At 31.6% G+C, this 11,412-nt stretch overlaps 2 protein-coding genes across 3 annotated transcripts; one reads left to right on the forward strand and one right to left on the reverse strand.

Moving 5' to 3' along the window:
* Positions 1 to 432: 432 nt before the first annotated feature.
* On the forward strand, positions 433 to 3,699 carry LOC107605050 (uncharacterized). 2 transcript variants are annotated; one of them, XM_016306791.3, is made up of 3 exons: positions 433 to 702; positions 882 to 1,607; positions 2,214 to 3,699. In XM_016306791.3, the coding sequence occupies exons 2-3, from the start codon at positions 903 to 905 to the stop codon at positions 3,540 to 3,542; spliced, it is 2,034 nt and encodes a 677-aa protein (XP_016162277.1). In that variant the 5' UTR covers positions 433 to 702; positions 882 to 902; the 3' UTR covers positions 3,543 to 3,699. The 2 variants fall into 2 exon arrangements, with proteins under 2 accessions (XP_016162277.1, XP_016162278.1); XM_016306792.3 differs by having other exon boundaries at positions 886 to 1,607.
* Positions 3,588 to 7,657, reverse strand: LOC107605051 (glyceraldehyde-3-phosphate dehydrogenase, cytosolic). Its single transcript, XM_016306793.3, has 8 exons — positions 7,550 to 7,657; positions 7,325 to 7,425; positions 5,227 to 5,342; positions 5,015 to 5,114; positions 4,782 to 4,928; positions 4,637 to 4,697; positions 4,453 to 4,550; positions 3,588 to 4,349 (listed from the first exon to the last, which is right to left on the reverse strand). The coding sequence occupies exons 1-8, from the start codon at positions 7,572 to 7,574 to the stop codon at positions 3,987 to 3,989; spliced, it is 1,011 nt and encodes a 336-aa protein (XP_016162279.1). The 5' UTR covers positions 7,575 to 7,657; the 3' UTR covers positions 3,588 to 3,986.
* Positions 7,658 to 11,412: the final 3,755 nt, after the last annotated feature.

Raw genomic sequence — 11,412 nt, forward strand, 5'->3', positions numbered from 1 at the left:
TATAGGCAACTTTTTAAAGTGGCATTATACCACACAATATATGTATGTGCTAGTTTATTTTTTGGAAAATGATGGAGACTAACATTAGTGAAAGAATTGAGTTAGTTTTTTTTTTTTCTTTTTCGGTATCTCCATAACTTAACAGGTTAAGAATTAATATGTGAATTTTATTTAAAAATTTGTTATTGATTAATAGATTACTATATATACAAAAGTAAGATAGAATTTAAATCTCAAAATTTACTTAAACAGATTAATAAATTAACTACTAAATTAATTTTAATTGATTAAAAATGTGTATATTAAAATTAACTACTAAAATTAATTACTAATATAAAATACATATTAAAATATAAAATATATATTAAAACTAAACTTATTTATATACCAATACATAATAATTAATTTTAATGGCTAATTTTAGTGGATTGGAAAAATGTTGGTTAGCTTTATTTATCAATTTATTTTTTCCCTGAGGAAAGGAGGTACTCCATAACAAATCATCAAGTCCTAAGCACCCTTACTATCTAGTTGTTTCTTCAATTGTGTTAATCAGCCTTTATCTTCCCTTCAGATTCCGAGATGAACAAAATGATTCAGAAAATATCCTCCTTTGCTGTGTGATCAGCCACCTTCTGCAGTGTCCATTTAGCTTTTCCTTGAAGTGTTTTGAACACTTCCCAGTTCCCACCACATTACCAAGTGAGTGTAATTATGGCTGTTTCCTTTCTTGATATTTGTAATTAAAAATTCTGATTATTACAAACCCTCGTATATCCTTTTAATTAACCATGGCAACTAAGTTATATTATATGGTCTCGTTGCTACTATATTCGTCGTTCTTTCTTTAATGACCATCTGATTTGAGCAATTTCAACTAGGAAGGAACAAAAAGTCTTCCAATGCCTCCAACATATTTCCCTCTTCGCTGGGAAAGCACAGGGGACCAATGGTGGTTCGCATCGCCAATAGACTTTGCTGCTGCTAACGGCCACTACGACTTGGTTCGCGAGCTTCTTCGAATCGATAGCAACCACCTCTTCAAGCTCACCTCGCTCCGCCGTATCCGCCGCCTCGAACTAGTATGGGATGACGACGGCGGAGACCAGTTCCATGACGTCGCCAAGTGTCGCTCTTACGTAGCCCGGAAGCTTCACGAAGAGTGCGAATCGAAGAAAGGAAAGAAGAAAAACGATTCTCTGATCCGCTCCGGGTACGGCGGGTGGCTCATGTACACTGCTGCATCAGCAGGGGACTTGGAATTCGTTCGGAAGCTTCTGGAGAGGAACCGTCTGCTGGCTTTTGGAGAAGGCGAGTATGACGTCACTGATGTGTTGTATGCTGCTGCCAGGAGCAAGAATAGTGAGGTTTTCCGGCTGCTGTTTGATTTTGCGGTTACCGGAAAACAACGTGGTAGTCTGGAGGAGGAGATGGTTCCGTCTGTTTATAGGTGGGAGATGACAAATAGGGGTGTTCATGCTGCTGCTAGAGCTGGTAATTTAGTCATTTTGGAGGACCTTCTTGCAAATTCTTCTGATCTTTTGGCTTATAGAGATGCTCAGGGATCTACTGTCTTGCATTCGGCTGCAGCTAGAGGCCAAGTTGAGGTTAGCTTCTACTCATTTTACTCTTTTTTTTAACAAGACTTTTTAAAAAAAGAATCATCTTGTTGGGAAAAATGTCAATTTTTAGATAAATATATCAAATGAATTAGACCTTTTAAAGGTACTATACAAATTTAATTTTTCTATAATATATATTTGAGAGATAATTTTAATTCTTCACTCCCTTTTTAATTTCTTGTGCTCCATTTTTATGGACTAATATAAATGGGTTCTCTACTGCATTTGTATACTTTTCTTTATTCTTTCTCATATTGCTTTTAACAGAGATTTTTGGTGCTATTTAAATACTTTTAGTAGTTTTATTCACAAATGGAAGAACATAATGTCTGAATAGAGTGCTTGTTCCTTCCTGCATGGTTAAATAACGATAGCAACTAAAAGGTGTGTGTCAATTGAGTGAGGTTAGAGGGAAGAGAAAAGGAAGGAAAGAAAGGACATGTGAAGATTAAAAGGAACTCTACTTTACTCAAGTGTTTCCTTGCTTTCTTTTCATTTCAAAACACTAACTCACAAACCGAATTGTTTTGTTTTTTAATATTACATTGACTTTCTGAATTCAATTATATAGCCTTGTTTTCACCCATGCAGGTAATCAAATATCTCACATCATCATCCTTTGAAATTATCAACTCCACAGACCATCAAGGCAACACTGCATTACATGTGGCTTCATACAGAGGCCAACTACCTTCAGTTGAAGCTCTAGTCTCTGCATCTCCATCATTAATCTCTCTTAGAAACAATTCAGGAGAAACCTTTCTCCACAAGGCCGTCTCCGGTTTCCAGTCACATGCGTTTCGAAGACTGGACCGACAGGTTGAGCTTCTAAGGGAGTTACTGAGAGGGAAGAAGTTTCACACAGATGAGATCATCAATGTTAGGAACACTGATGGAAGAACAGCTCTTCACCTTGCCACCATTGGAAACATTCGCATTGATCTTGTCCAACTCTTGATGACATCTCCATCAATCAATGTCAATGCCTGCGATGTTAATGGAATGACTCCACTTGATTACCTAAAGCAAAACCCGAATTCGACAGCATCGAAAGTACTAATCCGAAAATTGATTGCAGCTGGGGGAATGTTTGGTTTTAGAGGCTATAGTTCAAGAAAAGCCATAGCTTCACACTTGAAAATGCAGCAGCAGGGGAATGGAAGCAGCCCTGGTACTTCTTTCCGAATCTCGGACACTCAAATCTTTCTGTTTACAGGAGTTGAGAATAATGAATGGGATGCTAGTTCTGATGAGGGAAGCGCGACGGCGATGAGTGCTTTGTCTTCATCAGAACACATAGCATACGACTCTGCAGCTTTAGAGCACAGAAGATCAACCACTAGCAAGAGGCTGAGTTCCATGAACTATGCGGCCGCTGCTCGGTTTAGAAGAGTCTTTCATTGTCATAAGGGGAAGAAGGACAAGAGAAATGAAGGATTCAAGAAATCATTTGATGACAAGGTTTCGGAAAAAATCCCGAAACCACTTAGGCACAAATATTTTAGGCCTTCAATGGTTGTAAACAATAAAAGGAACTTTTCTGTGAGGAGTTACCAGTCAAGTCCGAATGCAAAGAAGAGATTTGCTTCGGGAACTGCGCACGGAAATGCGCAATCCGTGCCACATGTAAAGGTTTCAGGGAGGTCAAGGTCTAGTTCATTTTCCATGATGTCATCATCAGTTTCTTCACCAAGATCAATGGATAAGCAAAAGGATATTTGCATTATTGACAATAATGATGGAGCTTCTTGCTCAAGTCAAATGAACAACGATGGTGATGAATCAGAAACTTTGAGAAAGAGAGCTTCTTCAGTTAGTAGAAAAATGAGGAGTCGTGGTTATTTGTGTTTTGGTGAGCGGAGTCTTCTTAATGCGAGAACAACCTTGAAGCGTAAACAAGAAAGCAAGAGCGGGGTTTAGTATATAAGTGATTATTATTTCTGGTGTAATGAAATTTAAGGAAAAGCTTTTCAATGTTAAGTTGTAGAATAATGCTTTTCTCTTACTTTTTATCAAACTATCCTTACTTGTATCCTTCATCCTTATTACATATTTCAAGTCCATAACACGTTAAACCAAATTCAAACGATATAAATTGAAATAGACTCAGACAACATTGTTATAAGAACTAGGACAAATAAAAAATATCAGTATCTCAGAATACGAGATGGTAGTAAGAAAAACTACATCAACGCTTAGTAGATAAAAAGAAGCGAATATTCTACAGAATAAAAGAAATCTAACACTAATAATGAGTCTTAATCAGAGGCAGATCCAGGACGCCCCTTCATCCTAAGAGCCACATTATTTGAAAACACTATTCTTATAAAGTTGAAGGAGATAAAATTGAAGGTGATTTCAAGTTTACTTAACAGAGGCAATGTGGCGGACCAAGTCAATAACACGTGAACTGTATCCCCATTCATTGTCATACCAAGAGACAAGCTTGACAAAGTTGTTGTTCAATGAAATCCCAGCCTTTGCGTCAAAGATGCTTGACCTGCTGTCCCCGACGAAATCAGAAGAAACCACGTCGTCCTCGGTGTAACCAAGAATTCCCTTCAAGCTTCCTTCAGAAGCCTCCTTGACAGCAGCTTTGATTTCGTCGTAGCTGGCTCCCTTTTCAAGTCGAACAGTGAGGTCCACCACTGAAACGTCAATGGTGGGCACTCGGAACGCCATTCCCGTCAACTTGTTGTTCAGTGCCGGTAGCACCTTACCAACAGCCTGCATAGTTGAAAGAGTTGGTTACAAGTTAGTAGTAGTGATAACCGTTTTCTGTTATAGAATGCTGAGCTGGCAGAGATTGTTAAAGATCATAATGACATACCTTAGCAGCTCCTGTACTGCTGGGAATGATGTTGGTGGCAGCAGCTCTACCACCTCTCCAGTCTTTCATTGATGGTCCATCAACGGTCTTCTGAGTCGCTATGTAACACAATAAACCATTAAATTATAATAATACCATACTAATGAAGACAAATAATCCATATACATAACTAACAATATTGTACCAGTGGTAGCATGTACAGTTGTCATGAGACCTTCAATAATTCCAAACTTGTCATTAATAACCTGATATATAACATTAATTCAAACAAGATCACTTAATTGAGCTATTAATTAATTAAAAAGTATTTATTTGAAGTCTGAAACTACCTTGGCAAGTGGAGCCAGACAGTTGGTTGTGCAGCTAGCATTGGAGAGGATATTAATATCTGACTTGTATTCTTTCTCGTTAACACCCATAACAAACATTGGTGCATTCGCGCTAGGAGCAGAAATAATCACTTTCTTTGCACCACCCTATATGTCAAACCATATAGAAACCAAATTAATATCATATACATGGAGTATTAAATTAATTTTTTTTATTTATTTAAAATTGGAACCTTCAAGTGAGCAGCTGCCTTGTCTTTATCAGTGAAAACTCCAGTGGACTCAATGATGTATTCAGCACCAGCCTGACTCCATGGAATTTCCTCTGGATTTCTATTCAACCAAACAAAACAAAAAGCAATTTAAACTTAATTAACAACTGCCTTAAAATGTGGGACATATATATAGCATTGTTAATTAGTATAGAATTAGAATAATTATATACCTGCAGCCAAAAACGGTGACAGGCTTGCCACCAAAGAGAAGGGTTTTTTCATCCTTAACCTTAATTTCAGCATTCTTCCATTGTCCATGCACACTATCGTACTTGAACATGTAAGTCTACATCACAAATTATCCAAATTTTTAGCACATACAAGAGTATTCTATGAACAAAAAGCCAACATATTAATGTGACTTCGGATTTCAATATCACAAATCAAAATAGCTTTTATAGATATGCACTAGTAGGAACATTATTACATACTGATCATGCGATTATTATTTTCTTTCTTCTAAAATTCCTCAGTCATTCCCTACAACTCTTTATATCAACAATGGCCTAGCCAAATATTGATTCAATATCTTGCTCACAGTTTCAGTTGTTTCTTCTAGAGATCCTCTCAATTTTTTTTAATAATTGAAAGAATAAAGTGTGATTTTTCACCATTAATTTTATAAGTAGGACTAAGAGAAAAAAATATAAGAAAAAGAGCATTGACGAAATAGAAATCACACTTAACTCCCTCAATTTTTTTTTTACAATTGAAAGGATTCGTTACCATTTTTTCTACCATCCAATTTGGATTGTGCGAGTAAAAATTACTCTATTCTTTGTTTTCCATATTCTCAAATCACAATATCATGAAAAAAAATCCAAACAGAAACTATACCAATCATTAAAAAATTAAATGGGATTAATTAGTGCAACCAAATAAAAATGTTATTTGCATAACCTTCAACTTTAATAGTTACTAGAATAAGACCCTGTAATGCATAGAAAGATAAATAAATTATACTATATAGTATATTTTAATAAGTGTTATATTATTTAGAAATTAATTAGACAATATGTAAATTAATGTTAAATTTAAACTATTTATATTAAAAATATTTTATAAAATATTTATTTGATAATTTGTACATAATTCTATATAATTATTCAACTAAAATGTAATATAAATTAAAATATAGTTTATTAGTTTAAAATTTTAAATTTTTTTATTTTTAAAAAAGACATAAGCCTTTTATATTAGAGTTGTACAAAATTATATTTTTATTGTTGCTTTTATTTTTTACATATGTTTTAGTTGTCATACTTTGTCTTCTCATATGTTGTTTTTGTCGTACAAATAATTAAAGAAAAAATTGAAAAAAATGAATGAGAATGAGAAACACAAAAAATATAATATAAAATTATAAATTAGTTTTATAATCATGATATATTTAAAATATATCTAATAAGGAGATGTACTAAATTTGAACTTATTTGGTTTTAGAAAAATGAATGAGAATGAAAAATACCAAAAATATGATATAAAACTATGAATTAATTTTATAATCATGATATAGTTGAATGTATTTAATAAGAAAATGTGTCAAATTTTAATTTACTTGAAAGAATTTTTGTTAATTAGTATGAGAGATTAAAAAATAAAGAATAGTAAGAATATTATGTGGCATGTATAAATAGACTAAATAATGTAATAGGAAAAGTATTAACATGTATAAGTTGTAGAATTTTAATATTTGTAATTAAAATTTTTATGATTATTATTATTATTATGACACTTTTAACGTATATTTATTGTATTTAATTAGTACTTTATGTTTTAATGAATAATAATAAATAAGAATTTTTTTTATTTTTTTAAAAAATTTTACTAAAAAATTATTGGTTGATTTTCAAATTTTGTCAAATCATTAAAATTATTGACGTGGTATTATTAGAAAAAAATATAATTTAAATTTATTGTATAAGAAATTAGTATTAATTTTTATATAATAAAAATAGATAAATAGATTGGGAGTGAATTTCATAATTTTTAACTTTTTTGAAATCAATATTTAAGAGATAAATCGACAGGCGTATATTCCTTTATTAAACAAATTTGAAAAAGTGGTAAATGAATCGTGTAGAAAAATGTGACATTAGATGTTTAAAGTGGGTTAAATATAAGATCCACAAGAACATTAAATTAATAATAAAAAGTTAATTCATAATAAAATCAACCAAAATTTTCACACTTCATAGAAAATGATAAAAAAAATTAAACAACTACAAATAAAGTGCATCATAGAATAGGCGAAAGTGAATTTCATACCATGTAATCAGTATTGATAAAGGGATCATTGACAGCTACAAGCTCCACGTCATCCCTCTGCAAAGCCACCCTGGCCACTAAGCGACCTATTCTTCCGAAACCTTCATTTATGATCCCAAAAAATACACATCACACACAATAATACATCAATCACAGTAAGTCTAACAATCGCTTTTTAAAAGTCTATGATGCAAAACTAGAGAGAAGAGGATGTGAATGTAGTACCATTGATTCCAATCTTGATACCCATGATCTCACTTAGTGGCTGAACCTTAGCTTGGAGCAATTAAAGATTGTGAATGTGAGAAGTGAGAAGTGAGAAGTGAGAAGAGTATGAAGGGTAGAAGTGAAATGTATGATATATATATGTTGGAAGTTAGAATAAATGGAACGGTTAACAAATAATGTGGGGGATACAACCGTACCATACATGTCGATAGAAGCTAAGAAAAATTCAACAATTAACCATCAACACCCAAACATACCCGTTAAGAGACAGAATCGGTAAACACATAAGAAAACAATTGTTTATATTTAGATAAGAGGGCCCAAGCCCAACAAGGTTTTAGTAATACAATTCAATTGGGCACTGTTATCTAGTTTGTAACTTTATTATATGATTATTTTAAACCAGGAAAAAAAACTTTATATAATTATCGTAAATGATTTAAACGAGAGAAAAATATATTAATACAAATCGAGAAAAGAGTATTTTTGGAAAAAAAATTTAATTTTTACCAAAAATTAAAATAGGACGAAATAAGATGTTTGTAATAAAAAATAAAACGTATAAAATATTAGAGATAAAATCAAAATTTTATCCAAACGTTTAAGAATAAAGACTAAAGTAGTATTTTATTTTTAAAAAAATATGTATTTTTTGTTCAAAATGTATGTTTATTTTTTTTATATTCACAATAAATTTAAGGTAGTTTAAAATTTATATTTACCTTATATTTATATGTACCCTTTAGACATTATGTGAATAAGAGAAATAAAAATAAAAACGTTTAGTTTTTTCAATATTCATTTTTTACTTTTCTATCATGATTAGTCGGTTAGAACTAGAAGAATCAATCAAAAGAAAAAACAAAGATAGCTTACCTAAGCGCATACTATGTTGCATATACACACACACGTTTTGTTTAGAGAAATTTTGATCTTCTAAAGTTGAAGAGATTTATAAAGAAATAAAATAAAGGAATAATTATTATTAAATTTTAACTCTTATTATATGTGATTAATTTTATTATTTTAATTTAAAAGTGATCAACTATTTACTTTATTACTTTATCAATATCTTTATTTTAGAGAAACTTAATCTTAAATTTCTATCTTTTTATATATTATTAATATATTAAAAGTTTAATTTTAATACACTAATATTGTAAAATATTTTATACAGTGCAATAATTATATTCAGATGATCATTCACGCACTCAATGTAAAAAATAGTTATTTTTGTTAATGCGAAGTTATATAATTAAATACATGTGTAAAACAATAACATCAAAATTAAATTCATATATTAATACACACTAATACTAAACTATAAATCTCAGATAAATTGATCCCAGTTCATTATAAATTAAATGTAAATAATAATAAATTTGACATTAACCATGCACAGACACTAACACGGATACGGGACACGACACGATACGAAATACGCGGACACACAAATTTTAAAATCTTATATGATATGGGGACAAGGCATATATATATAAATATAAAGTACTTTTTTAGATAAATTACAATGAATTTTTTATATTTTATTTGTATTAAAATATAAAATATTTTTTTAACTGTTTTTAGTATCTTCTTTTAACTATGTAAAAGTATTTAAAATATTTTTTGTTTTAATAAATAATAATATATATTATTTTTAAACTCATTTCAAGAATATATATTAAGAATAAGGCTAAACACGCTGACACGTGATGACATTTAGGTGTGTCAAAGTGTGTCCGAAATTTTTTTTTTAAATTTTTTATTAAGACACGATTGGACACAACAGACACACGTATCGAATAAGTATCGACGAGTATCGTGTCTGAAATGTGTCCGACACACAGGTACAGCAACTCAACGAAGTGTCTATGCTTCATAAACCATCATAATAAATATATTACAATAAAATCAAAAGTTCAAAGATTCAATTCTTGGTAATAAATTATTTTTTATAGACTATATTATTCAGGAAATGTCAGGCACTGCGGATACTTACAACGCTAAAGTTAAAAGACTACAATGAGGTGAAAGATCATACATGAGGGTATTTTGAAAAAAAAAATTATATACCAACTCTCTCTTATTTTTCCGTATAGTATATTAATAATAATTAAAAAAAAAATTTCTATCATCCCTTACCACGACGTGCGAATAACATCTAACATGTTGGAGTTCAATTATTAATATAGATTATATTAATAAAAGCATCTAGATGTCTAAAGCACTGAAAGCAATCATGCAACCGACCAAATATGAAGATTGCAATACTTGAACCGAAAAGAAAGTGGCCAATACTTGATGTCATGTTATTTTTACGCAAAGGCAACAGAAGGAGTTTATTAATAAAATTACATATTCTTTTATTAATAAAATTACATATTCTTTGGTCTCTAAGGCAACAGAAGGAGTTTCCACAACCAAAGATTTGTTCTGGAACTCGTCATGGTTACAGAACAGTAGTCAAACGGAGTAACCATATATTTACACCTATAGCATACGCCCAGAAAATTGTATAATCTGAACACACACCATAGGGTGGATACCCCTCCCCTCAAGGTGCTTCCAATATTCAGGCTAACAACGAATCGCAGCCGGAGCATATAGCTACAGCCACCCATTTTCACTTGGCAAAAAGCCCTCTATTTTTTCTCAACGTTGTCTTTGTCATTTGATTCAATTATGCTCACAGTTCCTGCGTGGGAGGCTCATCTATATTCGGTTACTATGTGAACCCCTCACACAGGTATACAGGTATAGGATAAGTTTGGGGCAATCACCTCAAAAGATTTGGGATAATAGCACCGAGGAAATTATGTTAGGACCATGACATATTTATATTGCAGCTACGTTCGGATTCATGCAATCAACAAGTAGAAAATGATGAAACAGTTGGCAAAAATAATAAGAATATTAAGTGAACATTATATATCATCCACTAATCAGCAATCATATAGAAATATAAAATGATCCCATATTCAAATTTATAATTAAACTTTATACACAATATAATCAAACTAAATTCATAAATAATATATTCAAAATATGAATAAAGGTGCAAAAATTACAATATTCACTAATTAATGCCTAACTTTTTGTATTTATAAGAAAATTAATTATTTTAATAATTAATTACTCTAATAGAAAAATATGTAAAACAAGTATAAATATACATAATTATGTATTCACCAATGCACATCTACTAAGGAATCATAGAGAACAAGGTCCTTTTCACTCCGAATTCTTAATGTTATCGAAAAACCAGTATCCTTGGACAAATACGCAGGAACAATTCTCCGCATAGAATTCAACAATGGGCCAGCTCTATATCACACTCCAATTCCAACAAAATTTTTCTGTCCTATCTCTTCGGGTGTAGGGAAAAATGAAGGACAAAAATGAGAAGCAAAAACTTAGCTATGAAGCCATATCCTCAAGTATCATCAGACTAAAGTTCCAAATACCGGCCAGTGGAATCTCCAAAAAGCAAAGCTGTGAAGAAGATTAGGATTTTTTTGTTTCATTGAAAGTTCTGCTTCTCGACGTAGCATGCAAGTTGCGAGAATTGTGGCCTTTTTTTTTTGGCATTGAATTGTGGCTTTTATATCATCCAGATATCTCCAATAATATTGCCTCCATTGTGGATTGAAGGTGTTCAACATCTCCACACACTATTTTGCTGTTACGGCGGTACCAAAAGCCCAAGCATAATATAGAGAGACCAGTTCTTGCATAAGTTAGAGACCAGTAAATACTAATGTTGGAAGTCCAAGAATGATAAATTCCATAGTTGTGATGCAAAATTGGTCCTAACATCAGTAATCCCAACTGGAAGATTAGATTGACCTCAGCAAACTCAC

The sequence above is a fragment of the Arachis ipaensis genome, chromosome B6 (genome assembly GCF_059453495.1).
Source record: "Arachis ipaensis isolate K30076 ecotype BB chromosome B6, ASM5945349v1, whole genome shotgun sequence".
Lineage (NCBI taxonomy): Eukaryota > Viridiplantae > Streptophyta > Magnoliopsida > Fabales > Fabaceae > Arachis > Arachis ipaensis.